The 27,853-nt window shown below is 51.7% G+C and overlaps 4 protein-coding genes across 4 annotated transcripts; 3 read left to right on the top strand and 1 right to left on the bottom strand.

Moving 5' to 3' along the window:
- Positions 1 to 22: 22 nt before the first annotated feature.
- COCSUDRAFT_56518 (hypothetical protein) lies at positions 23 to 2,334 on the top strand (the record flags this gene model as incomplete). Its single annotated transcript, XM_005646573.1, has 6 exons — positions 23 to 403; positions 525 to 725; positions 1,162 to 1,293; positions 1,536 to 1,649; positions 1,843 to 1,956; positions 2,089 to 2,334. 6 exons carry the CDS (start codon positions 23 to 25, stop codon positions 2,332 to 2,334), a joined length of 1,188 nt encoding a protein of 395 aa, XP_005646630.1.
- Positions 2,335 to 3,939: 1,605 nt separating this feature from the next.
- COCSUDRAFT_48053 (hypothetical protein) lies at positions 3,940 to 9,278 on the bottom strand (the record flags this gene model as incomplete). Its single annotated transcript, XM_005646572.1, has 13 exons — positions 9,116 to 9,278; positions 8,527 to 8,751; positions 8,151 to 8,261; positions 7,705 to 7,836; positions 7,354 to 7,485; positions 6,999 to 7,118; positions 6,625 to 6,774; positions 6,265 to 6,367; positions 5,868 to 6,044; positions 5,426 to 5,554; positions 4,937 to 5,091; positions 4,542 to 4,652; positions 3,940 to 4,131 (listed from the first exon to the last, which is right to left on the bottom strand). Exons 1-13 carry the CDS (start codon positions 9,233 to 9,235, stop codon positions 3,940 to 3,942), a joined length of 1,857 nt encoding a protein of 618 aa, XP_005646629.1. The 5' UTR covers positions 9,236 to 9,278.
- A 379-nt stretch (positions 9,279 to 9,657) lies between these two features.
- On the top strand, positions 9,658 to 13,964 carry COCSUDRAFT_43058 (hypothetical protein; the record flags this gene model as incomplete). The annotated part of the gene is made up of 10 exons (XM_005646571.1): positions 9,658 to 9,778; positions 10,188 to 10,276; positions 10,378 to 10,441; positions 10,579 to 10,717; positions 11,148 to 11,290; positions 11,639 to 11,777; positions 12,034 to 12,222; positions 12,603 to 12,736; positions 13,152 to 13,329; positions 13,790 to 13,964. 10 exons carry the CDS (start codon positions 9,658 to 9,660, stop codon positions 13,962 to 13,964), a joined length of 1,371 nt encoding a protein of 456 aa, XP_005646628.1.
- A 1,223-nt stretch (positions 13,965 to 15,187) lies between these two features.
- COCSUDRAFT_56515 (hypothetical protein) lies at positions 15,188 to 27,023 on the top strand (the record flags this gene model as incomplete). The annotated part of the gene is made up of 23 exons (XM_005646570.1): positions 15,188 to 15,331; positions 15,655 to 15,784; positions 16,084 to 16,202; positions 16,571 to 16,618; positions 16,764 to 16,893; positions 17,411 to 17,580; positions 17,981 to 18,178; positions 18,440 to 18,520; positions 18,999 to 19,141; positions 19,566 to 19,677; positions 20,226 to 20,420; positions 20,788 to 21,018; positions 21,346 to 21,513; positions 21,867 to 22,055; positions 22,405 to 22,469; positions 22,614 to 22,694; positions 22,983 to 23,148; positions 23,656 to 23,775; positions 24,350 to 24,514; positions 24,959 to 25,072; positions 25,318 to 25,517; positions 26,429 to 26,576; positions 26,889 to 27,023. The coding sequence occupies 23 exons, from the start codon at positions 15,188 to 15,190 to the stop codon at positions 27,021 to 27,023; spliced, it is 3,252 nt and encodes a 1,083-aa protein (XP_005646627.1).
- Positions 27,024 to 27,853: the final 830 nt, after the last annotated feature.

The raw sequence follows: 27,853 nt of genomic DNA, 5'->3' as shown, positions 1-27,853 counted from the left end.
ACTTTCAGCTACCATCGCATCGATGTTGTCGAGCCAGGACTTTGATGCAGTCACTTGGTCTGCTGAAGATGACTTGATCGTCGAGGAGCTTGTTGTCAGAGCAGACCAGCTCCTGACATCTAGGAAAGACAGCTCAGCTGCAGGCGCCGCTATAAGCGCCGCCCCATCAGATCATTCACAGCAAGTGCTTCCTGATAACGCATTGGAGCGGGCATCAGATCCCTCGAAGCCCCCTGATGACCAAGCAGCGAACCTGGCATTCAGGCTGCCAGATTTGGAGGACATTGGCCTCGTCCTGGACAGGAGGCGGTTCAGAGCAATGGGACTCTCAGTAACTGACTTTGTAGCTTCAGAGTGGTGCCAGCAGCAGTTCGCCCTTGCTCTCACTGCAGACCTTCCACCGGTGAGTGCCACGGACCAAAAGCACACAAGTCGCTAGAATATAGACAACTATTGCACAACAATGATGCAAGACCCGTGCTATAAGATTTACCTGAAGCAGGAACGTGACTTGCTCTGAGCAGGAGGTGACTAAGACAGCGGCCATGGCCGCCGGCTCTGACCTGCACAAGGCGCTGGAGTCGGAGGTGAAGACGTTTGTGGAGATTGAAGTTATCACCAGGGAGGACGCCTGGGCGCTGAGGCTCATCGAGTGCATTGCCTGCCTGCGGCAACTCATGCGCAAGGGCATGACACGAGAGGTCTATGTCTTCGGCAAATTCCAGGTAAGGCGTGGAATGTACCCACCTCGCCAGCAGATACTTATGTGGAGAGTTGCATCTCCAGAGACAGCAGATCAGCACACTGCATTCCAAAATCATAAAGTAGTTGCCATGCTGTGTGGCAGCATGCTGTGTATCCGGAGGCAAGACAAGGCATACACACGTCAATATCTGCCAACACAGCGCCTGCATGACAGGGCCAGCAGCACTGATGGTGTTCACCTATGAAGACGATATGACTGCTGGTGCTCTTGCACTTGAGAACGCTGCGTTCAAACAAGTAATAAGTCCACTGGCATGCCCTACACTGAGTGAAGAGCATCATTCATGAGCTGCTGTGCAGTTCAAGGTGTTCCCACGTAAAATATTGTTTGCAGACTTCTGCTCCGTGTGATTATGTACCATGATTTGCGCCTGACGATTGTTACCCACCCTGCAGGGCCACTGGGTGAAGGGCATCATCGATGAGCTGCAGCTGGATGAGCTGGGCAAGGTGCGCATCGTGGAGCACAAGACCCGGCGCAGATCCTCGGTCCCATCGGACGCACAGAAAGAAACTGCACGCCTGCAGGTGCACTCCCCTTCTGAATTGACGAGCACTGCACTGGCTGCTCATATGCATTCCCACTCTGTGGTCCAGAATGGTGGCTGCGTAGAGCGACAGCATGCGGCGTTCCTCTTTGCTGGCAGTTGATGTGTTTGCAGCTGGCATGGCTGGTTCTTTGCTGGCTCATGTGCGTTCTTATTAATATTGGTGAGCTGCACTGATGAACTCCACAGCATGACAGAATGTGTTGTTGGTGTTTGGCGCAGGTGATGTTGTACCGGAGCTTGCTGCTTGGGCTGGCAGATGCATGTGATGCGGAGTGTGGGTCTGAGATCTTGGCGCTGCACCGGTTGGACGGAAAAGCGCAGCTTTCAAAGGAGGTGAGTCATGCGGCGCATCGCGGGGTAGCAGCTGTTTTTATATTTGCATGTTGTTTGCGTCTTAATCCCTGGCTTACAAAAATGTCATCTTGAGATTAAAGGGAAGGAAGATATGTAGTGTGAGGTGCGCAATTGGAGCAAAACGCATGATGGTCGCTCCGGCATTAGAATTCTGCTGTGCTTTTTGTTGCAGGTGATGAAGCACGCAAGGACCCACAAGGTTGCGCTGATTGTCAACCTGAACCAGCTGCTCAGCAGCCTCCGGGCAACCGCCCAGAAGCTGCCACCCTGCTCCGAGGAGATGGAGGTGCCTCTCAGTCAATTTTTTTAGCAGCCCATTTTGAGCACCAACGTTATCGTGGTTCACCCTCTGGGAATTCATGCTCTTTTTTTAAATGGTACCTGGAGGTGAAAGTAGTGCATTCTTGAAAATGCGCAGGTGAGGTACCTGTGGCAGGGGGATGGGAGCTTGCTGGGGTGCATGGCAGTTTGGTGGGATGCTGACTGGACAGAACGCCAGGTCAGCGCCCACCTGGCAGTATTGGCCGGCGAAGCAGCGCCGTCCAAAGTTCTGCAGGAGCACGCGTGGAAGTGTGAGTACTGCATGTTCTTCCATGCATGCGGCGGACCCTCGCGCTGTGCAGACGCTGCCAGCCGCCCTCCTTCAGCAGCAGTCCCTGTATAAGTGTATTATTAGAGGAAGGGCGCCGCAGTGTCAGCTTTGTCAGGTCCAAGGAAATGAGATGGTGCCTTGCACCTTCTGAAGAGCTTTTTTTAAACTGTACCAGTACTGCATGCAGCCTAGCAAATACTTGTTCAAACGAAGAAGGTCCTCAACCTCCAGTAGCGAGCACATCACTTGAACTCAAGGGTTCTGACAAGAAATTTTAGAAATTATTTGAATCATACGCTGTCCCTTTTGCGGCCAAGATCTTCCTCGTATCATTCCCATATAGGTATGGATGGGACGTGGCCAGGTGGTTCAAATGCGACAGGACTGTACAGTGCAGAAAGTGAAATATATCGCACGCGTGATTTATCAGACGAAAGGAATGCAGTACTGCAGGCTGATTGACTAATGGTGTATATTTTGGGCAAATTTTGCAAATGTCACTTCAATAGAAGTAGGATAATGTCATCCCAACCCTAAACCCTAAACCCCTAGGATAATAGGATAATAGGATAATGATAAGGATAATAATGATAGGATAATGACCTGAAAGATTTAAATGAATTCAAGCAAATCACATATCCATGGTGTGCCCAAAGTCAGCAGGCACTTGACACAGCCTAAAAGTACTTGGGAAGCCCAAAAACTAGTGCACAGCGATAGAGACAATTACAAAAATACATCAGCAAGCATGAGAAAAGCACTTTGAACAGGACTGGCGTTCAGATTTGCACATATTATCATCAGCACATACGTGTTGCATCATCTTGTCACCATGCCTGACTGCAGTGCTCTTTGCAGACAGCTATAGCTATAGGCACGTGCTAAGGTCATTTAATAGCTTGCCCACCTGCAACTTCAGCCTCAAAGCTACAGGCGCTGCTGATGTGTTCAGGCATGGTTTACCAATCACATTGGTTCTTCTCCCACACCAACATTGCCTAAATTTGGATCAGTCTGCATCTATGACCCAGCATGTTGAGCACCCCACATCGACAATTATTCTGGGCTGTCGTGAGATCCTCACTGGCGCTTCTATTGACAATATTGCCGGTACTGCGCAGGTTCTTCGTATCAGATTTTTCGGTTTGTCGATAGCAGGCAGGGATTTCAAATTGATATTTAGACAAGGTGTCTTCCCTCAGCTGAGCCAGCCCCAGAATTATGCATATCTGCTCGTGAGCCAAGGACCCATTTGAGCGGAACAGCCAAAACCTTCTACACCAGGGTCCTTATTCAAAACCTGCATGTTATTCTGTACCCCTGCAGACGTTTTCATAATTGGCGGCTCATCTCACATGACTTTTTTTGAGAAACAAATCATTAAGCTCCTGCTGTTGCTGCACTTGCTTTCTCACAGGCCCGTTATCTTCGACTGCAGCTGCACCCACCTTCCAGCCATATTGTATCCTGCGCCCAGATGAAGTGCGCCAGGGAAGCCCTGACTTCACTTCTCCACCTGGCAACATGTCCTGTGGGTGTTCAATCAAGGCATTTTTGGGGCTCAACGCCTTCATCTGGCAACATATCCAAGGGTCCTTATTCAGAGCTTTCTCGGGGTTCGGCGCCTTCATCCACCCCCATGAGAACCCTGTGACCTCCTGAGGATTAAAAACCCATTTAGGCGGCGGCGGGGTCGACATCGGCCAGGCGCTCGAGCAGGGAGGTGGCCAGAGCGGAGGGGAACAGCGCGGTGCTGGAAAGTGCGTTGCCCGTTACGGGGGATGTTTGGTCCGCGCGCAGGTGCTCCTCGATGGACGCGCGCTCGTACGTGAAGCCGTCCGCCGCCGCCACCGGGTCACGCAGCGGTGCCTGCAAGTCATGCGTACAGACCCTGAGACTGAATTATTTCTCCTGTTTCAGCAAAGAAAGGAAGAGACACAGAGCATCGTAGGATATCTTTTCGTGGGAGGTTGATCTTTGTATATGAAGAGGGTTGACGGAAGCGAGCGCTGCATGCACCCTGTCAACTTCTGGGAGCATATACTGCAATCTGAGAAAGCAAACAAGGTACACAAAGCGCTGGTTTGCTGCCAAGCTTGAAGTTGGTCCGCAATAATGGATTCAAACTGAATTATAAGTGTGTGTCAACATGATTGTATTTGGCAGCAAGACACGCAGTCTTGCTACTTACAGCCTTTCCTGGATACGGAGCTGTGTTGCTGTGCAATAGGATTCCATTAAGATGTTTGGTATGCGCGATGATTGAAAAGGGGGTGCACCTTGGTGATGGGGTCGCAGAGATCGCGCTTGATGGCCTCCAGGATGCGTGCCACGTCCTTCAGGTTCGGCCTCTTGCGGCCGCTCCTCCGCCCTGCCTCACCGCGCCCATCCTGCCCATTACAAACGTGTGAGCTACATTTGACGCAATTCTTACATGATCCCTACAACAGTCAAACAATGGATTGCGCGTGGCCCGCTGCATGCACATGACTCCACTTTGCAGATAGAGTAGATGAATGATTGGTAAGGACTCAGACCTCCGTTAGCAGACCACGAATTAGATGATAGTCTCCCAAGACTGCCCACATTCATGCCACCCGTCCTTGACACCAAGCTGCGATGACAGAAAGCTGCACACTAGCATTCACCATGATGCTTGTACAGAGGAGCGCACCGCCTCAACTGCAGCAGCTGGCTCGCTGCCGTCCCCGTCGGCGAAGGTGGGGTTATCAAAGGTCTGCACGCCGCCTGCTGCGCCCTCGCCGTCCTGCCCGGCACGCGGCCTGCGATTGCGGCCGCCGCGGCGGCGGCCCGTCGCCCTCTTGCCGCCTGCTGAACAGACACGCTGTCATCAATTACAAGCACATTATGACATACCAGGCAATGGACATTCAGGTGTAACAGCTGCCAAGAGCAACAGGAAAATTTCCACACAGAGTCACAACTCGCCAGCACCATATTTGACACAAAATAGAGTTGGGTGCCCCCCTACACATTGTGACAAGTCTCAGGCACCACACTCCTCACAGAGCAGACTTGGATGCCCTGGTCCTGAGACCTTCAGGCATGCCACAAACTTTGACAGCAAAGCAAACTAATGGGCATCCTCAGTGCATTCGGCAGAAAAGTAATTGTAACAGTTGCAGGAAATCACTGGACGCACCCTCCGCGCCATCAGCCTGCTCGGTGCCACCCTGATCGAGTCCGGGCGCATCATCATTCGCTCCCGCTGCTTTCTCGCGCGGCCCCCGGCCTCCCCTGCGCCGGCGCTGCCCCTCGACCTGGTCACCATCTGCACAAGGCAACTGTCCCTGTCAGAAACCTGATAATATCTGACATGCCAATTCTTTGCCAAGAACTTGCAGCACACACAGCAGTTGTGGATAATGTTCGGCTCTTCAGGGCTCAATTGTACTCCCTTGAAGCAATGAGACTGCACATTACATGGGAACAGCTCCAGGCATCAAGCCACCTCATGAATCGATGACCATGATGACTTGAGCCTGTTCCATGCAAAGTGCAGAGAAGTGCCGCCAACTGTATTTCTTTATGTTTAATATCAATCATGCTTGCAAAGCCATGACCGACAGCATGGGAACACCCACCCCCAAAGCCTGGGGGCGCAGCTGCGGTACTGCGGCCCGAGGGGGAGGCCCCTCCGGCGCGTCCCCCATCCACACCATCCTCTTCATCGTCTTCGGACGCGGCATCGCGCGGCGCCGTGAAGTCGCGGCCGCTGCCGCCGCCTGCACGACGGCGTTCCCCGCCACGGGTCCTTCCACCTGCATTTGATGCATGTGTTGTCAGAGGCATTGCTCCGCACTGGTACTTCTTAATCCATGCCTCACTGGATCTCATTTTAGGATCCCTCTGGGGTGCTCTAGAGTGCTCCCATTTGTGTCCACCTCAAGAGAGCCCATAGCCACAAAGCCGACATTTTCAAGCTTCCAAATAATCTTCAAGTGTTTAAATAGAAGCGAATCGAGGGAATTGTAAACCCACCGCGGCGCTGGCGGGTCGGTCCGTTACGGCCGTTCTCACCGGCGTGCTGCTGCCCGTCGGCCGGTGCCGCCTCTTCCCCATCTGTGTCATCCGCGCTCTCATCCTGTGTGACACATGCACGTGTCTTTGTTGCACATGCTTTGAATGATTGAGGGTTAAAGTCATGCAGGCAGTCCTACTTGTAGAGCATGATGGCTTGACAGGTCTGTAGATAGATGACACTTATGTGGCACCTCGGCAAGCCGTGAAGTATTCAAAAAAAAGCATCTGAAACAATAGCAACAGGAAATGATGGATAACTAGGAGGGTGTGGAGATACCAGGGCAGACAGGCATGGCTTGAACGGCAGAGTAGCCTTACCTCAGCGCTGCTGCCCTCCGCTGCATGTCCCCGGCCGCGGCGGCGGCGCCCGCTGCGACGCCTGCGCTCAGTGCCCTTGGGCCGCTCCAGTCGCGATGCCAGCCGCTCTTTCCGCTCCTGATCCGCCTCCTCTGCAATGCTATCCGCATCCTGATTGCATGCATAAACATGCCTTCGCAACCAACACAAGCCTGACCAACGCTGAGTGATACTGTGTCTATGCGTACTGGCCTTTAGTGAAACGTTGCACGCTGCAGAGATGCAAGCATTTTGTGCTCAGTTGCGAAGCGCAAATGACGATCATATACAGTTTGGAGGAAGGCCCTGGCCGCTACATTGCTCAAGCTATGATCAAGGGAGGTCGAGTGTCTCACCAGTCCAGCGTCTTTCAGTGCCGGCTTGGCAGTTTCCAAGGCTCCTTCCGCATCGTCCACAGCGCTCCTCAGGTCTGTCAGCTCCCTCTCCAGCGCCGGGCCTTGGTGTGCAAAGATTGCCTGCATGGTGCAACACCGGCCATATCAGCTGAGGGGCCACACCATCTTGAACAGCAGTATCATCTGCACAGCACAGTATTCCCTGTTCGAGATCACAGGATGCTGTGATGCCCGGCGGTGCCATGCCTTGCAAAGGATGAGTTCAAGTCAATAACAGCCAAGTTTCAAAAGCACGTTGTTCATAAAGGTGCTGTCCAACAAAACAAGAAAGGTATCAGGAAAGATGCAGCATTACCTTGGAGACAGCCTGGTGCGCTGGGGTAAGGTTATCCTTTGGCTCCGTGCCTGTCAGGGCATCCACCGCACGATCACGCAGCTGCTTGGCAGCTTCCACCTCTGTCACCAGGCGCTTGAAGGCCTTCTGCACCTGCAACACGCCCAAAAAGCAAACCCTCAACTTCTAGCAGGGTCACACTGCCTTTTATACAAAGTGCAGGTATGCAATCACCTGACAATCCAAGCAGGGATATTTCAGGACAGGCCAATAAAGCTTAAAACTTCTGTACACCGGCAGACCGACTTTCAATGAGGCATGCGTGAGGGTTGCCCATAAAAATGGTGTAACACGGGTGCAAGACACGCGCACCGCTGCTGTGTCTGTGCGCTGATCTGCCGGTAGCTCCTGCAGGGATGTGATTGCAGTTGACAGGGCTGCTATGGACTGCTTCAGGCTCTTGGGACGCCCGAATGACGCCCCCGCCAGTCCCAGTCGCGATGCCTACATGCAGCAGCATGTGAGCCATCGAATTTACCTCAACAAGCATGCACGTCCATGTGTAGCGTGTATGTCTGGCACTGTGACATGCCTGACTCTGCATGGGAATGTGAACTGTTCTAGCTGGTTCTTGTCTACCAAACAAAACACTCAACAAGGAAGAAGGAGGTCACACGCAGCTTTAGGGCCAAAATGGACAGGATAATGTAGTTCTGAAGATGTACATGTCTCATGACTGGTCTCTTGTGGGCATGCCAGGGTATGATGCTGGATTTGAGCATACCAATGGTTCAGGAACTAGCATGTGGGTGTTTCACCTTGCGCATGCTCAACATGATCCCATCAATATCCTCAGCAGCAGTCACGAGGTCTGCTGGCGCGCTGCCCTTCCCATCCAGCATCTCATCTGCCTCTGCCTCTTTGCCTACCTGCAAGAAGGCATGCCTATTTGTCGGGTCGGTCAATCGTGCTCATCTTATTGCTTGCATGCATACTGTATCTCACGGCATTGCACCTTTCCTTAGCTTCAAGCTGCCCAACAAAAAAGGGTATTTTCATAATGGCAGTTACCCCATGGCTGTCATCAAGCCTCTGTTGGGAATGCCACTGGACTTGTGGATTTGCCTGGTCACTTGTTCACTGGAGTAAGTTATCCGCAAGTGATCAGTAGTATGAGGCACCAGAGGAGCTTACTGACACCAGGGTCTGGATGATGAGGGTGAGGGCCTCAGCACGCTTCTCAGAGGACGCCTGGCCTTGAGCAGCTGCTGCCACTGCCACCAGAGGGACCCAGGAGAACGCGCTCTGCCCTGAACGCTTCACTGGCAGCTGGCTCGCGTAGCCTGCATACAGGATCATCTCTGCAACCATGGAGCTATCGCTGATGCCAGCCTCCGATGCCGCTGAGACGAACGCAGCCTGCAAAGTGGCAAACGCAGTACAGCATGAAAGATCAAACAACATGACCTACCGTTATGATTTAATTTCTGTATCCTGGTGTATGCAAGGCAACTGCATTGTCATTTTCTGAACGGCCTGATTGCCTTGACTTGATGTCTCATCAAGACAGGTAGACGCATCCGATGGCGGCGGATCCTTGAGTGCTTGCAGCTACGACGCATATTTTGACACAACATGCAGATTGCACAGAAACGGATACGCTTATGAAGGCCTTCGAAAGCAATCGCACAGTTTTGATGATCACGGACGGAGGATTTACTCGGCAACGGGTCATAAACCCCGGCCGAGGAATACAGGCAATTCTTTTAAACATGGAGCTGACCTTGTCAAAGGTAGCAGATTCCTTCCGATGCCATGCTGTTTTGAGCTTCTCCTTGATCTGCTCCCACTGCTTGTTACTGGGTTGCCCGTCTGCGAGGGGGACCTTTGTAGCGTCCACCATTGCCACGCAAGTCCGAGAAATTTTCCAATTCTGCAAGCTGTAGAGTCGTCGGTTTTGTGGAAAGTGGGCGTGAGTCTCCATGCACGACCTCATGACACACCAGGTAGGGTTTGAAATATCTCCCTGAATATGCAGCTTCTAGGGTTCAACCAGTTGAAGCGAAGCTGCCCCGTTCCTCTTCGCAGCTTCCTCTTTCCGGGTTTTGGAGGAGGAAGAAAATGCAGATGTGATGAGAGTAACAGATCACTGATACTCCATTCCTTGAAATTGTCTCTCCTCTGCATGCTCCGGTGTCATCTTCTCAGAAAAGGACACAGTAAGACAGTCCCAGCTCTGGTCAGTTGCTCAATAAAGAGTGATTAGAATGGCTAAATGCCGACCTTTGATCCTGAAGAATACTTGTCAGAAGCACGTCGTTTGAGATGTTGCTTACTTTCTTTGAGCTTGTTGTCATGTTGGCTCTCATCCTGGGTGGCATCACCGCTCTGCTCAACTACCTGGGAGGATCGACGCTGTACCTCATCATGAGACTTGCTTGCCAAGGTGAGACGTCACTACGATATAAGATCTTCCCCCACTTGATACAGTGAACCTCAAGGGTGCTTCGTGTACACCATCTCGTTTTGACATAACCCCACGTTCTGCTCGATCATCATCTATGCAATGCAGGATCCATCAAGATAAAAGGCTTGTCTTGGTCACCATGCCTGCAAGCGAGGATGGTGAGCCTTGTGCAGCCAAAGAGGCTGGGTGGGCACACGATATTCACCTGTGACGCGGTGGTCACAGATGCAAGCCTTTGGCACATCCTCACTGGTACGTCCTGTTCCGCTCATCTCAACGGGATATTGCACGACGGGCCTCCTATGAACAGAACAGGAATGCCAAAAGGAAACGGTGCCACGATGACCATTCAGAGTAGAGCTGATCACGGTATGTTCTTTCTTGCCAGGCCATAATTTTGAGGTTGTGATTTCCAAGCCCTGGCTTGACTGGACTGGCACAGAGGAGGGGGACTCGCATCTGGTGACCCTGCTGAAGGTACCCTTTCCTAATACCTGGATCAGCAATCAATGCACACATCTTCTACAGGGCTTTTTGGTTCATCTCCTTGTGCTCACGCCTGGAACTTGGGTGTGCAGGATGTCGGTTACATCAGGGAAGTCGGGGTGAACGGCAAATCAGAGCATGTGGATGAGAACACAGGTGTGCGCATATACCCACTCTGTGTACCATGGAGCATTTCCAGTGGCTCATCCTACACCGTCAAAAGATTTGGACTCGATATCAAACGGCTGTCACCGGACAGCTTGTGACTCTTTCTTGCATTGCGGCAGCGGCAGGTGGGGAAGGAAGCGTTGAAGGGGCAGAGAATGGGACGCCGGTGGAGACCGTGGAGGTGCGGTGGAGCGGAGAGGTCCGCGCCTTCACTGCGCGGCTGCTGCTGCGAGACGGCGTCATGCAGATGTCAAAGGATCTCGGGTACGTGCCCTGTCTGGCACATTTGAGTTTTGTTGATGGTTTGTGCAAGCCCTGGTCTTGAACATGGTCCTCATTGAGGTTGAGTAGGATCTTGTACAACCTATTGACAGGAAGACACATGGGTATCCCTCGCATGGCAAAGTATTGCAATAGTTTCCTTACCAGTCCAGCCCTTTGCTGCAAGACACAAATGCCCTCACAGCAATTTCACTGATGCTGTGAGAGGGAGAATTCCAGCTGTGCGTCATCGCCCAGAAGCAAGTCTGGATGTCCATTTGATCTGCACATTGTCGTGTGTGGGCACACTGCAGTTTTAGGGCTAAGCTTCCAACTGTTTTGTGTGGCACTCACTACCCGAATCCGTATATCCTCGCGGTGGAGTGTGAACAGCACGGTACTTCGATATTGAAGTCAAGGGACTTTGCTACAGGATGGTGATGGGCGAGAATGTGCGCTTCAAGGCATTGGTGGGGCTGACGAGCTTGGCAGCTGACGAGAAGACGAGTGAGTCAGACCCTGGCAAGGAGCAATGGTTTGAGCGCGCCAAGTGGCCTGCGCCAAATGAGGACACCGGTGCGAAAGCTTTCCTTTCATCACAAAAGCCTCTGCTACTGTGTTTTTCCTATCTGCTGGTGCATTGTGCCAATGCATGACATGCAATGCATCTCATATTTCCTGTGTGCAGAATTAATTGTATTCATTTGTGAGTCCTGTGATGAGTTGCCTTTTGTGATTGGTGCTCAGCCTTCTTCCATAGTCTGGACATCCTGCCTGGTTTCATGCTGTTGCCATGTGCTGCCTCTTCACCTGCATTTTTGCAAAATTCCTGTGAGGTTTGCTTGGGTGACAGCAGACCCTTTACATGTATGCTTGCGTAAAATGACTTCTGACTAAGGCATGCTGCCATGTCATCATCGGCAGGGCTGCCAAAGTATCCTCTGGCGCTGGCGGCGGCGTCAGACAATCTTGTGTTTGAGCTGGCCGGATGGCGCACAACCACTGGGCTGCTGCTGCGCAAGCCCATCCTGGCGGCCCTGCAGCTGACTCCCTCTGTCGCCAAGTGAGCAACGCAACACTTTTGCCTCACCTTCATTTGCTTCCATCCCCCTGCAGCTGCACCGCAGAAGACATTATTTTGTCACTTCCGCGCCGCACTCCATTCAGCGGAACCTGTACAACTTGCATCACGGAAGCTTTTGTCTGTGCGTCTGGAGCTGCAGTGCCTCAGCAATCCTGCAGGCTGTGCATACAACATTTTTACAACGGTTCTCCGCCTTAAATCTCTCATTGCATTGTGTATTCCCTCTGTCATGCAGTTTTGCGCTGGCAAAGCTGTCGCCGTTGCTGCAATCCGCGGTGGGGCTTGAGGAGGGCGATGCAATCACCGTGCACATGGCACCTGCAGCCATGCACCTGCCGGCAGCATCCTACCATGTGAGCCTGCAGCCTATGAAGCTGGTGGTAGCCACGCGCGGCCTGCTGCAAAATATAATTGCTCTGCTCAAGTGCGCATCGCTAAGCTCCCTCTCATTGGCCTGTCGTTCAGTTCTGCTGAGTGCCCGTATTGCTCTGGATGTCTTCTGAGTTCCCTGTCAAGCTCCGCTACGATTTCAGTGCATAGTTGTGAGCTTGGTGAGAGTGGTCAAGCTTTTACAAACTTCTCGGGGGGATTTTTCGTGAGCTTGGTAAAACCTCTTGTCGAAAATTGTCTCTGCATGCCGCTGAACGCTGAAAGCTTTAGTAAGAGATCAATTCGATGCTGGCGAATCGCATCTCATGAGTACTGTTCCAGCTGTGACTTGGCAGCACTGTATACAACACCTACGTCTTCTACAGTATCAAGATGCAGGGACCTCTGTTTGAAGTACTCAGATGTTGGGTGCAGCCAGCGGCCTAATGTGAAGCCGACCCGGCTGGAGGCGTGGACGACGGCGCTGCGCGCAGACATCTTCAAGGACGGGCTCATAGACTCCAAGCGCCTCGACATCATCATCGGCCCCGATGCGCGCAACGGCAAAGGTGCTGCCACGGGCATCATGCAACACAGATCGGAGTCCTTAGGCGTACTCTATAAGATACCTCCATTGGGTTCCTTTATATGGCGTACAGTTTGGGCTGGCATGATGACAGTATCATCTGCAGCATTTGAATATCCTTAAAGCGCTGAACACCTTTTGCCAATATTTCTCTGCATGCAGATCTGAGCTGTACAGCCTTCTTCATTCAACTACCTGGATTCACATGCATTGCTTGCATGAAACAGTTCTTTCAGTACTTCCACAGCTGAACCTGCAGTCCGTTGGTCAGTCACACTACATTGTCTCCAACCAACGGCTGTTCCGCTACCTGATTCTGATTGCCAGGGGCAGCCCGCAGCGTGACGACCAAATACTTGGAACTAAGGGTGGTTGACACGTTGTGAATGTGCGCGCAGGCATCCGGATGTGCTGCTGGGGCCGGGTGGACCCGACGCGCGGCAATACAGTTGACGCGACCATCGGCGTTCCCTCCTCCAGCCTGGCCCCTCTGGGGCTGAGAGACCTGCCCGAGGACTTTGTCTTTGCCATCCCCGTCCGCGGCAGCAGCCAGCAGCCCGACTTTGACTTTGTCAGGTGCGCGCGCACTTCCTGTCTACATTGCCGACATTTGACGACGTTTGATCAGAACATGTGTCCGTGAGGGGAGAATGCATCTAACGGCGACTGTATGTAATGGCGGCGCAAGGGACTATTCCTGTCGTGCTGCGTGCCGTTCCCATGGACAGAGCTCTCACAGCATGCTGCCACTCCCAAAATCTGTCAAGGCTTGTGGGACAATGGTGTTGACTCATTGGGCCCTGCTTGGATCCTGCGCGTGCGAGTCCAAGAAGGGGTCATTGTTCAGGAGCCCTCTGCAAAGCTGCAAATGCATTCTGCTCCCGTGGCAGAAGTACGGTGCATTGCCTTCATTGCTGTTGGAGCATGCCACGGGTGAAAAATACCCTGTGAGAGATGTGCTGAAGGGTATCATACAACTACAGGAGGTTTTCTTGAACTTTAAAAAATAGAAAGGGTGTGATGGGGATATATGCAGGGCCGGCAAGCGACTGGGGGAGATGGTGGTGAAGCAGAGGGTAACTAATGGGCTGCCCTTCATGCGGGGAATTTTCCAACAGCAGGAGCAGAAAAACAAAGGGGGCCGCACGGATGCTGAGCCGCCTGTACCACCCGCACAAAGGCCCTTCCCCTGGGAGAAGGGACTGGCATGAGGATTAAACTCCTGCCAAGTGGCAGTGCTAGATATGAAGCACTGAAGACCTGAAACACAAGGCAGCTGACTTTGTTCAGATGCCGAGCTGTACAATAATAGCAAAATGTGTCACATGATCAGCCCTGTCAGAGAGTGTACAAGAGTATGTCAGGCCTGCATGTGTTTTGTGCATTCCAAACCTTCAAGCAGCAAAGGCTCAATCTTTCTCGGTGCTACCGTAGCCTATGATTACATTGGGTCCGTGTGCTATGATCCCCACATGTAATATAAAGAAGAGCCCTGAGTTTCAGAGCGCGAAACTCAGTCGCTCAGTCACATTTTGTTCGTTGGGAACGAATCGAAGTACTGAATCCCATGTCGACGACGGCGCTGCTTCACTTAATTCTCCGGATAAACCGTTACATTGCATTGCACCCTGCTCGAATCATTATGACAGGAGTGTCAACTCCTTTGATCTTATTCTATAACGTACTGTAATCTTACGCGTTCAACGACTCGGAAGTATTACGAGATTCGCAGAGCGTTTGAGCAGGATGTCCTTCAACAATGTCTTGTTGGATTTCATCTGATTATCTTGAAGCCATCAAGGTGCAAGTGATTTGTAATTTAACCAATTTCACAGTAAGATCCGGAGCACCTGATTGCTTTCGATGTCCTTTTAGCTATATTGCAACCCAATCCTAGTCAAGACATCAGGGTTAAAAGTTCTTCGTCAAGGCAAGAAGACTGCCAGTAATTCTTCCACTTGACTACTTTCATGGACTCAAACGACCTCTTGCCCCCTGTATGTCTGGATTGGGCAAAGAAGAAATTCCAGCAGGTGACACAGCTGCAAAATGGCTGAACAAGTGTCTCGAACAGAGATCATCTGCAATGCATAATCAGAACACACGAGAATCTTATTATGAAATTCGTGTGTACGTCCCCAGCTGGCGCCTCCACATGTCCAAAATGCAACAGCCTGGCTCGCGAGCTTGTGGAGACCCTCAGAGCATGAGCCCCTTCTGGGAGACTTCCTGCTTGGGCTCGAACAGAAGGATGGCTATAAGGTGTTATCCTGTGCTTTGCAGCACTCATCATCGCTAGTAAGGCTAAGACATACTTTTGGGTGCCGTTTGTCACCACATGAACGCTATAGAGTGCTGCATGTGCATGTGTTTTGGAATAGAGAAAGTGAAATGACAACCCGTTGATTGATATTCAACATGGGTCTATGTCAACATGCAGGACCGGAGGCTGTTTGCTCACATCAGCAATGGCTCAGAGGAAACTTTGGTCTTCTCGCGGAAGCTTCCCCCGCCTGGCACCAGGGCAGTGTACTTTGCCCTTCAGGGCGGTACACAAGTCACTCCTGCAAATGTCCAGGTGCGCCTGCATCTGACTTTCCATACCTCCCTGCCGGGAGGATCTTTTCCACGATTTGCTGACAAAGTTCGTATTGAGTACATTGACCCGAGATGACCTGTTCTTTGCGCAATGAAGGCTGTGCAGCGGGCAGCACAAAATATCTGCAGTGCATGCATGGCTTTCTAGAATGATGTGTAACGCTGAGTCTGCATTGCTGTTGCTAGTTGGAAAGCTGTGGGACATCTAATCAAACCCTGTGTGGCTGGAAGAATGTAATCACTCTCTCACTCTCTCTCCAATCTGCAAGCTGGCAAGCTCAGGCTTTTTTATGTGTGGAACAGGACTGTCTCCACACCGGCTTCATCGGCGGCGGCAACTTGCTGCAAGATCTGCTGCAGTTAGTAAGCGGCCTGACAGGAACGCCTGCCCAGACCGCGACTTGGTCCCAGAACGCTCAGAAGGAGTTCCAAGGTGAGCACTGGAACTTGCATATATCCCATTCAATGTGAACTTTTACTGCCTTTTTAATCAAAATCCTCGACACTTCCGGGTATCACAGCATCACACACACAGTACACTTCATTGAAGTGACTTCAATATATCTGCTGGTGTCAACTGCATTGGCCCAAATGCATTAGCTTGGAAAGAGATCATTGAAAGTCGGGTGTTATGCCAGATCAGAGTTGGCGCGCTGTGCATGGGCAGTTTGTCATTTCTTCAATTGCTGAGTCAGCAATTGCTGAGTCAGCAATGGTGACTGTGTCTGCCAGGTCAACTGCAGGCGCTGCTTGCGGATCTGACAGAGGCAGTCCACCTGGCAGAGGGCAGGACGCGATTGTTTATTCCCACAGAACCTCTGCTGGCTCTCACAGCCGCCCTGCAGGACAAGGTGGGGGTTTTGCACTATGACCTTCTTGCCTGGGACGGTGTAGGTATCATTACAAGCTTTTACTGCCAGAGAAAAGGTACGTCTGCAGACAAGCTGCAAGCAAAGACTGCCACACTCCTGCCCATTGATGGACTCGCTAGATCCAAGCAAGACCTCATCAACCGTCTGCTTTGTGCTCACGTGGGATCTTACCTGGGGTTTTAGTTAGATTGAACCCACTCTGCTCATTCCCGGAGAGAACTTAATATTCTTCACCCTGTACATGGCTTGCCCGCGTACAAGGGCAAAGATGTGAAATGAGGTAAAGCAGGTGACTGCAGTGATGCGCAGATGCAGCTGCTTGTTCAGAACTTATTGTGCTGCCACAGGCTCTGGTCCAAAGAATGGAGAGTATTCTGCTGCACTGGACACGGCAGGTGTGCACTGTTGGCTCTTTGTCCATTACTATGCCATTTTCTTCAAGGGCATTTTGATATTGCCTTCACAATAGTAAGGGTATTACAGAGACAATATCCTGCACAAGGAGCTAGCAATGACAGCAGGAGGAGGGCATGCGCGCAGGTGAAGCACGTGGTGAGTCAGCAGGGGGAGGGTGAGTCATCAGGGGGCGTCGGGCCGCTGGCAGAGATCCAGTTTTGGCACCGCAGGGGCGATGACCTGGCAGGCATCCGCACCCAGCTGGACTCGCCAGGTCAGCAGTGCACACCTTTTCTTTTGGTTTGTCTTTTGCTTTTGAGACTTGCTATGACTGCTTGTCAAGTCTCTGCAACAATAAATCAATAAATGGTTGCTTGTAAAGCATGCCAGCCACTTGGCAGATTTTGCTGTCTGCCAATACTTCACCCATGCATTTTGCCAAGAAATATCTTGTTCTCACAAGAAATAAAAACGCTGCAGCCTGCATCAGTCGACCTGATTGAATTTTAACAATAGAAGCTCTGCTTTGTGGTTTTTTTGGCAAAGGAAAGAATTGGGCTCCATTTGGCTTAAACCCCCATCTATCTATGCATGCTGTAGTAGGGTGCCCTGCCCAGAGGCCATCTGTTAACCAAGTTCAGATAAACACAGATTTGATAACCTTGGTGCTGATGGGCATGCGGATGACTGGTGGAGATTTGAGCAGACTGGAATGTATAGTCCAGGAGTTGCTTGACATGCGTAGTCCTGTTTTCTTTTAATTTAACTCATATAGAAACATGTGCCTGCAGAAATCACGCGAGTGGTGGAGCTTCTAACATTGAGCGGCTCTTGCTACCTGTCGGGCTTCCTCTCTCTGCGCGCATCGCTCGACCGCGAAGCCGCCACCGCCCAGTCCAAAGTGCAGTTCATGTCCGTGCTCGAGGAGCCCTGCGCCGCCCTGGAAAAGGCAGCGCCGCATGTGCGCAGCTCTTTGATATCAAACAGAAATCAATGAAATCAAATTTACCATTCAAAATAGGTTCTGCAATGTGCACTCTATGTCTGTGCTCGAGGAGCCCTGCGCCGCCCTTGAAAAGGCAGCCCCGCATGTGCGCAGCTCTTTGAAATCAAACAAAAATCAAATACACCATCTAAAATAGATTCTGCAATGTGCACTTCATGTCCGTGCTGGAGGAGCCCTGCGCCGCCCTGGAAAAAGCAGACCCACCATCTTTACACTTATTATTGTTTCTGAAATACCCATCGTGTCCGTGATTTAAGGAGCCCTGCGCTGACCTGCTGCAATCTGTCATTTGAATTGATGATTTGCCTGCCATGGAACAAGATAGCTTGCTGACCGTGTAACTGGCGTGTGGCAGGAGATAGCGGGCATGCTCCCGCACATAGCCGGCCGGCTGCGGCTGCTGTGGAGCTTGAGTCCCTTATTTGGCATAGCCGAGCGCATGACCAGTCTCCTGAGGCGCTTCTGCTCCCAGATAATTGCAGTTTGTACCCGTGCCATATCCGTCGCTGATGCTCTTAGCGGTGACGTGGACGCCGTGATCAGAAAACTGCAGGTGAGCTGTCATGCTTCCGGGTTTAGAGCTTCAATGACAACATTTATCACCGTGTTTTCAGGTTTAAGAGCCCGTTTTCACCCCTAAAGACCTTAACTTGAATCATCGACATCTGCACCCGCGCAATCTCAGTCACTAGTGCGCTCAGCGGTGACGTGGACGCTGTGATCAGAAAGCTGCAGATTAGCCACTCATTTAAAATTATAAGGGTTTTGCAGCCCCTTTTTCACAACCCCTTACAGCCCTGAACTATACAATCAGATCATCGCCATCTGCACACATGCAATCTCAGTTGCTGATGCGGTCAGCAGTGACGTGGACGACGTGATAAAAAAGCTGCAGGTGAGCTACAGCTCCATGCGAGCCGCCAACTTTGGTGGTTGAGGGTTTTAGAGCCCCTTTTTCACCCTTGAAATCCTAGACTCGGGTCATCGCTGTGCGTACAAGTACCATCTCAGCTGCTGATGCGCTCAGCAGTGACGTGGACGCTGTGTTCAGAAAGCTGCAGGCGCCTCCCTCGCATGTTTGGTACCTTGGCAAAGATAATGACGCACACCCCAGGAGTTTAGGACGAAGTGCAGATGTAATGCAGGAGAAACACGCTCAGAAAATTCTGTCCCCTATGAAATGCTTGAAAGGAACAGAGCAATTGCCTTGGCAACCCCCCAGGTCTCTCTTAGAATTTTCTGCGGCCCTGTGGTGGAAATCATTTTTAATCATGTGCATGCATCATTTTTCTTGCAGAACTTGTCTGTCTACATATGATCCTTTGAAAGGGATTTGAAAAATTGCCGAATGGAATTACTCACTTCCCCTGCAGGACAGCATAGATGCAGCGGCAAGCTGGCAGGCAGTGTGCAGGAAGACAGCTCACTCCATCACCTTGGCAACCCCCGACCACCCTTGGGATTTAGAGCCTGCCGCTGTCTTCGCGCAGCTTGATATCTTTCAGCAGCGGTGCCGGTGAGAAGCCCCCACCTGTGCTTATAAAATTTTTGATTTTCAAGGTTGAGGTCGCACGTGTCCATTCACCTGTCATGTCAGGTCTTGCGTCTGGAATCATATGCTGGCCCACTGACATGTACAGGATCAGGCCTCGGGGAGCGTGGGGCGAGCAGGCTGGCATGCATGTTTGCATGCAATACTGTATTGAGCATACTTTCAGGAGCAGGTAGCTCAGGTTGTGCGAAGATCTAAAAGCAGATGGTAGAACATTCTACGACTGTTTTGCCATGATGGCCCACTTAATCATATGGGGACCAACATGTCTGTAGCAGTCCTGCAGGCAACACCAGCTGTCATGAGAAAGATGGCGTCTTTATGGACCTCCACCTGAAACACATACCAGCTGTGCGTTTCTCATCTGTAACAAACATTGCGCATGCAGGAACCTGATGGATGTGTGTTTGGACCGCAAGCAATTTGGCGCAGAAGTGCCGCTGCCGGCTTTTGGCGGGACCAGCGGAGCTGAAACACACAAGGCCCTGCAGGACATCCAGGTGGGGCATGCTTGCATGCCTTAGATCCCTTCTGGCCCCGGCTGGCCTAAAATATTCTTTTTATTATTATTATTATTATTATCATTATTATTACACGTTTTCCAGTCCTCAAGTACTAGGTACGTCAAACAACGTTTTCCAGTCTTCTCGGTTTTTGCGCTTCCTCCACCATTTGGTGGCCTATATAGGAGACGGTAAAAGTGCTGAGCATTGTGCCCACGGGTGAGTGAGTATGGCGAGTCAAACAAGGAGGGACAGGTCTGGGCAGCAGCCATGTCTGCAGACGCACCTTCCTCCTGACAGGCAAAGTGTGTGATAACGGTATGGATGTTGCTTTGTTGCTTTTGCGCACCCTCAGAATTTACTCTGCAAAGGGGCAGCTGCTCAGCGTTCATGAAATGTAGCTTTGTGGTTGGCGCAGTGAAATTGTTCTGTAGTGACAACCTCCCAGCAGACTTTCTGGAGCGGAATGGTAGGAGGGAACTCTGTGCAGACAGGTCAGAAACTTTTCACCTCTTGCAATGCAACTAAGTGGCAATCACGTGCAGGTGGGTTTTGTAAAAGCGGCGCAGAAGCTTCAAATGCTGGCCTACAGCCCCCTGGATGTGAATGACAGCAAATGGACAGAGGATTTTGCAGCCTACACAACAGCGCTCGGAGTGCTTGAGAGGAAATTCGCGGCGGCTGCCGCCGCGGCGATTGAGCGTGCCGGCTCGTTGCAGACTTGCATGCAGCTAATCATGGTGCGCGTTTCTTCTGACTTTCATTCGCAGCAAAAGTGGTGTTTCATCTCAGCGGACTGCTGATCTTTGCAGTATGTACTGAGGGAATCTTGTAGCCAACTAGCTATCAGTGCTGGTAGGGGACAGTGTACCTGTTTTCAGCTGTCCCTCAGCAAGCTGTGTTGACTCCTTAAGAAAGGCAGCTAAAGGTCTCCCAAGTAAGAGTAAGCACAGGGAACAGAGCTGATCCAGGGACGCCGGCTTTTCAAAACTTTCCATCTTCTAAGGGACAGAGCCGACCCTGCCTTATAAGAGGGTGGCAAGGCTCGGTCTAATGAGTCTTGGGCCCCACTATCACAGTCGCGTGATGTTCTGTGTTGGCCCTCAGGCGTTCAACGGCATGGCAAAGAGGGCGCCACTCAAGAAAGCAATGGCGCACCACGAGAGGGGTCTCTTCATTGCCCTTGACGCAGAGAACGCCGCTCTAGCCCGGGCCCTGGAACAGATCCGAAAAGATCTGCAGCTGCCAAGAAGTGCCACGCAGCCGAGATTTGCCGGGGCGGCTGCGGCCGCCGCACGCCTCACGAGACGCGCCACTGCCACATGGGATGCCATGCAGGTCAGTGTGTCTCGTCTCCTTCCACACCACCATTTCCATGGTGCTACATTTCAACCCCATAAAGTGAGTGCGGGCCTTACATGCATTTGAGGAATCAAATTTCAGCCTCCCTTCATATTAGTGGCACTTGGCAAGTTGCTGCAGGGGTCTGATCCAGCTAGTTTTAAGTGAGACATAAGCACCGCCACATGCGTTTTTACACTAAGGGTGTCCGCTTTGGCACGCACCACAACTACACAGAATACCCACAATCATAGGTGCTCAAGATGAAGAGCTCTAATGTGCAACACACTGCGAGGAATATTACAACATTGCATGTCTACACAGGCATACCTGCCTGCACTGTTGGAGTCGCCAGAGGGGCTGTCAGCAGCACAGGCGCACGCAGCGTTACTCACAAGCCTTCAGGCGTTCACGAGCGCTGCTCATGCGGAGTGGTACCAGAGCATCGAGCCCGGGTTGGCAGACCGCCTGAAGAAGCCCCTGCTTAAGCAGGTGATGTGAACTGACTAATGAATGTTCTGAAGGCCATATTTGGCCAAATCCCAGTGTTACAGGGGATGCATACGCTTGAACCTACAGACCCACTTGCTACCCCGAAGAGCCTGTGGCATTTATTATGGGCACATGCACGTTGGCAGCCTGCTGGCCTGATAAGGTGCATCTAGGATTTGGCAGGGCCCGGCCAGCACAAATCTGGGCAGCAAATCTGGGGACCCGGGCGAACTATAGTCCAACTAAGACACAAAAATCCGAGGTCCTCCCAAGCAAACTCCCATGGGAGTCTAGCCCTGGGAGCAAGGCATGACACACAACCTTCTGATTGCTTGGCAACGTCTTTGGCGCAGGACAAGAGTGCGGGTGGTGTGTTGAGCATGAATACAGATCCGATCATCCAAGAAGTCCTAGAGGAGACTCTGGCTTGGGAGCGGCTGAGATTGAGTCTGCCGTTTCCGGCGGCCGAGGTGGCGGGGCAGAGGGAACGCCTTCGCAAGACGCGCATCAATGTCGCCGCAGTTGCGCGCAGCTACAACAAGGTGCTCACTCCTCTTAATCCAAACCTAAATACTTCCATACCCATACGTCTCAGCTTGAAAACTTGAAACAGAAGTCTGCGGTTCAGTCAATGCGATTTATGCACAGCCTCTGCAGCAGATGCATGCCAGCTGTATGCCGAGCAAACTTGCATAAATGTGACGGAAACGTGGTTGTCACAGCCTATTTTACTTTAGGTTTAGGGTTTAGGGTTTTATATTTTCATATACCCCTAAACCATAAACTCGCAAGATTCTTGTCTCTGAGCTGTATTCACATCACGTCCGTGCATGCAGCAGCTATGCTGGTGGGCTATGCACTAAATATCTACGCCATTATCTGTTGTGCCAGGTGCTTGGAGGCTTGCAGCGGAGCGAGCGGCGGCTGTTTCATGACCGGCTGCGGCAGCTGGACAGGTAAAAGGATGGACAGTACTAATGATCTGACATCCGCACAAAATATTATTCGTGGATGGCTGCTGCTACGAGTGTGGGACATGAAGAGAATGCAGAGATAGTCTTACGGATGGCAGGTGATCAGTAAAGGATGTGTAATGACAGGAAGATTCTGGCGGGCGTGTCCAAAATTGGCTGGTCCGCGCCCAAAGGCACCATCGACGCCTACTGCAAAGAAGCCCTCAGGTAATGACCAATCAGATCTTGACCAAGATTCTGCAGGATCCCAGATGTCTGGCAATCTTTTGTACAGTGCGTTTGCCCATGCTTTCCCCTGCCACGCAACTAGTCCTGAATTGCTCTAAAAAGTGTAAGCAAAGCATGAATCGGGATGCTTGCTCGTTTCGGTTACTGAGTTCCCTGAGGAGCAGGAGAATGGTACTGTCAACCTCAACAGCTTAAACGAGACGTTTTATTAGTGATGTAGGGCAAGTGCTACTAGTTGAGAGACATGCAACGGATGCATGCATGCAGGCAGTGCAAGGATAGTGCGGCAACGGTGGCAGAGTGGCGGGCCGGGCAGGCCAGGATCGCAGCCGGCTGCCAGGCTCTGTCAGAGGTGATGTTCTTGGCAGTGGAGGGGAAACGGGTGTACGCAGAGGGCGCCTTTGTGCAACACCAGACAGAGCACATGACGCAGGTACGGGCGAGCTCCTTTGCTCAGCATTGGGGAAAGTATTTATATGTGTCTCTCTTGAAGATGAGGAGGGCCTCCCTGAGCCTCCACTGCCTCTTGGTAGTGACGAGCAGCACTTGGGAGGCACTGCAAATAAAATTCTAGGAAGTGGGGTCAAACTATTACCGTAACGGGAAACAATTGAAGCGCTCAAGCAGCGGCGTCTAGGTATTGACACTTACATAAAATACCAAGAGAGCCAGACAGACGATAGAAAACTGCCAGCTCCATGGAAGATAATAGCAACTCTGGACAGTTTTTGATGGAGACAGAGAGAGGACCAGGCTCCCCATCTCTTGCGTGCCCTACGAGTTGCATACACTGCGGAAATGCCAGAAGACATCTGAGCTTTTGGGCGTTGCCAGACAAGCAGCTGATTGTTTTTGAAGGCATGCAGCTGACCTTTCACAGCGTGGGGTTGTCAACATGAAAAGGTTTTGCAGGTGTTTACTAACTGAAACTATGCTGTAGGCTTGCGAGGCCCTGGAGAGGCACCATGGTGACGTTGCGAGTGGGGTGGGCGCCCTTCAGCCCTGCTTTGCTGCCGACTCTGCCGAAGTGCAGAGAGAATGGCTTCGCCACACGGAAAAGGTGTGCGAGTTCACACTGGGTTCACACTCAAGCAGACACTGCCAGGCCCTACTGGGGTCCTGAGTTAGTGCTTATCATAATTATTATTATTACATGCTTTTCCTGCCGAAGGCAAGGTTCATCTGCAGACAAGCTGCATGTAAACGCTGCCAAATTCCTACCCCTTGTTGGACTCGCCAGATCGAAGCAAGACCCAATCAACCGTGGGCACGGTGCTCAGTATTTGTACCGCCCCCGCCAGCCGGTGCTTATATTAACCTAAAACTCGACATGAAAGTTTGAATCTAGTTACTTTGTGACGATGCCAAAGATACTGCCGTGCTCAAACTCGTGCGCCGAGGAGGTTCTTGAAGGTGTGGCACCAGTGAGGACACTAGTGCTGGTTTGCTCGTTGGCTGACCTGTTACATTGGTTGCATGCTAAGTCATTCAATCAAGCATTTTTTGGTAAAACTCCCCACTGTCAATCACTCCATACCCCAATGTGCGTTGATGTTTTGGGGATTTCTAGATGGGGCTCAGGTTTTCTTGTCACCCTCTTCAAAACTTACATGTCTGGGGTGAACCCTGCACAGGTCGATGAAAAGGTGGAGGAAGCCCTGCGCGCAGCCGTGAGGCGTTCCCTGGCAAAGCTGACGCGCCTGCTACTGGGCGACAAGAAGGTGGAAGTGCAGCCTCTGTTCGGCGTTCGGCTCAGCTTGGAGAAGAGCGGCCGCGTCGAACTGCGCCCGGATGTGCAGGTGGGTTTACGAGCAAATTAGTCACACGCTTGTTACTAATCAATGACTGTTGTGGTCCAGTATGCACTAGTACGGCATGAGCTTCGGCGTGCACCTATTGCGGAGAGGAGCCGCAGGTGGGGTCAAAAATTCCTGGAATCCCCCATATTGTATCAAGATTAATCAGATTGAATCACCCCTGCTGGGCGCAGCAAGGTCCCTTTTTGTAACTCCCACAGTTTTAAATGGGATTTTGGCGGCTCTCTGGAGCGTGAATGGCTGGCAACAGCTTTGGGTGGTTGGGTGGGATTTGCAACATGTATGGGAAGTTCACCGAGTGGCAAGAGCAGAGTCTGCAGATTGGCAGCGATGCACCTGCCAAAATGACTGAATCCGCCGTGATATTCTGCACTGCCGGTGCCTGTTTGCATGTGTGGTAACTCAGGCCAGTGAATTCAAGCGCAGGAGGTGTTTGCCATGGTCAAGCATGTGATCGGCGAGGCGATAGAAGTGACTGCATGCGTTCACCGCATCGCGCTGCCTGCTTCAGAACCCAACGCCGCAGCGAAAGATGCCGAGGTGAGTCCTTCTTTCCCACTGCAGACAAAGAACTGGCTTTAGGCCATCTCGGCAACGGTGTGCTGTGCTGGTTTTGCGATTGCACACGCCTGTCTTGTTGACAGGTCAGGTTTTTAGGGGTAAAAAGAAGGCACAGGGTTCGAATCTGAAAGCCTGCTTGTGGGCGACTCACTGCATCCCTACAACTCTCTTACATTGATATCAATTACGGCTTGCAAGTAAGCACAAGTGTTTTTGCCTGCCAGGAGGGCGGTGCAGATATTACCCCACAGGCGAAGCCGAGCTTCTTCGAGGGTGTGCGCGCCGATCGCGAAGGGGGTCAACGAACCGAACAGGCGCTGAGTCAGAGCATGCCCAGCGTGGTGGACCGCGCTCAGACGCTGTTGCTGTACTGGGAGAAGAAATATAAGCAGCTGTGGGACCAGGACAAGGACGCCTTCATGAGGTGAGAATGATGAACCCTTATTGAAGGGCTTATGGTTTTAGGGTTTTTCAGGGTTTAGGGTTTTTTTCTGCTTTCTCAGCTGAAGGTGAAGATGTGGGGGGGAAATCTTGTTGGGGGCCTTTGGAGACACATGCAGCTGCAGCTAGTCTCGGATGTTGAATGATTTGGGCAGAGCGTCAGAGGAATTTAGTGTGATGCAAGAGAGGCCAGGGGGACACTCAATGCCTTCCATTTGCAGTGATTTTAGCCAGCGATGCCGTGAGTATCATGATACTTCAGATTTAAGCAAATGACCTGGCTTGCTAGTTCTCACATTCCGTCTCCAGAGCAGGGCTTGTCCGCCAGGGTTTGACAGGGGGTCACTGAAAGCTCAAGGTGTCCCTGAGGTCAGGCAGAAACAGGCAAGGGCTTTGCCCGTGAGATGTGCTGAAAGTTAAGGGCATCCCTGACCTCGAAATTTTTTCCTTCGGGGTCTAAAAACTTGGATGAGGCCCTGGTCCAACGTCTGGGCAACTGGCACGACTTACGCCTGGCCATATTTGGACGCTTGGAGTAGTTCTCTAGCATCTGCAGCAAACCAGGTCAACTGTCAACGGCCATGCGTGTGCAATGGCATTTAGAAACAGTCCAAGGTCCCTGAGATCTGTACAGCACACCCCAGAAATTTAGGGGATGCCCTGAGATTGAGGCGTTTTGGCGTCAGGGCTTCGCCCTGACGCCAGGACGTCTTCTCCCCATTTTTCTTGGGGCTTCCCTGAAGGCTGCCCCCAATCCCTGAACCGGAGTGCCCATCCCTTTAGGAATCCTAAAGGAGTGTCAAACCCTGTTGTCCGCACAACCCCAATGGCCAATGTTTTATGAACCCCAGCAGCGCAGCAATGTGGATTTAAGTTACTGTTTGCTCTGTGCAGGCGATACGAGAAGGCGCAGAAGCCGTTGGAGGCGTTTGAGGCTGACATCAGGCGCCACCGTGACATCATTGATGACATCATGTCCGAGAGCGCCAGCGAGGCGATCAGATTCCTGCATGTCGACTGCGCCCCTCTCAAACAGGCAAGGGTTTATCGCTCCACCCTGAAAGCACTGCTTTGCAAATTCAGCCATCCAGTTCTTCTCGACAATTTCAGCACAGTACGAGAATGGGCATGTGACTGGCAGATTCGGTATCCAGGAAAGGCTTCGAGCACCTGTCTCTGTGTCCGCTCTCGCAGAGCTGCTTTGAACAAGATTCCACCCGCCCAAGAGTCCTCCTTCCTTTGCTGGAGGAAGCCAATGCTGAGCAGGAACTTGAATTATTAGTGGCGAGTTGGATCAGCAATTAGTGATGTAAGTAATCTTCTGAGATGACTTATGGTGCCTGCATGTGCACAGGCGCTGGTGGCGCACTGCGAGGCCTGGATAGGCAAGTTTACTAATCTGCTGACTAACCTAGCCACGCGCGAGCTGGCGGAGCTGCAGGAGCACCTGCGCGCCAGCTCAGCCGCGCTGACTCAGCTCGCCACATGAGAACTTGAACAGGTTTTCTTCTCCCTTCGGGCTAGTCTCACCCTGTTAAATATGTGTCAAGGATGAAGATTGCACATATTGATAGATGTCGAAAGGAAACTTGGAGCCTCGTTGTGATGAAAGAGTGGCTAGAAAAGCATCTACTGGGCAACTTATGTAGTAGAGAGCCTGCTAACTCTACCAAACGAGACATAGGTTGTCTGCTGTTGACAGTGTTCAGCTGCTCCTAAGAAGTTCAACTGAGGTGAGATGCTTTCTTTTGCACAGGCGGCAGCAACTGCGCAGAAGCTGGCAGCTGCGGTGGAGGGTGTGCATGCAAAGATGGAGCATCTTCGGGGCAGGTTCCGGCTGCTGGCAGACTACGAGGTGAGCTTCACTTTTGTCCAATTCAAATTTGTATTTGAAAATGTGATGATGCCCTTGGAAAAAGAGCTTCTCCTGCTGTTGTGCAAATACTTCAAGAGGCCTCCTGAACTCTGAGCCAGGTGCAGTGAAGCTTGTCATATTGTGCAAGACCATGCTCACGGGGCCGAGGCCGCTATGAGAAAGTCTCCAAGTAGCGTCCAGAAGTTGCTACTAGGAGGACGAGAGCATGCTTATTTGCAGGTACCAATGCCAGAGGCTGATGTGGCGCAACTGGAGGCCCTTCAACAAGCTTGGGAAGCCCACTCAGAATCTTTTGATTTCTTAGGTGCCAGGCTCAAGGCGCCTGATGTACAGTCCGCAGGGGATGCTGGCGCTGATAATCCCACTGAGGCCCCAAGGGATGAGCATGACAGTGCAGATGGTGAACAGTGAGGTGGATCAGGCCAAGGGCTGATATTATGAAG

This window comes from Coccomyxa subellipsoidea (genome assembly GCF_000258705.1).
Source record: "Coccomyxa subellipsoidea C-169, whole genome shotgun sequence".
Lineage (NCBI taxonomy): Eukaryota > Viridiplantae > Chlorophyta > Trebouxiophyceae > Coccomyxaceae > Coccomyxa > Coccomyxa subellipsoidea.
This window is presented reverse-complemented; position numbering and strand designations above follow the sequence as displayed.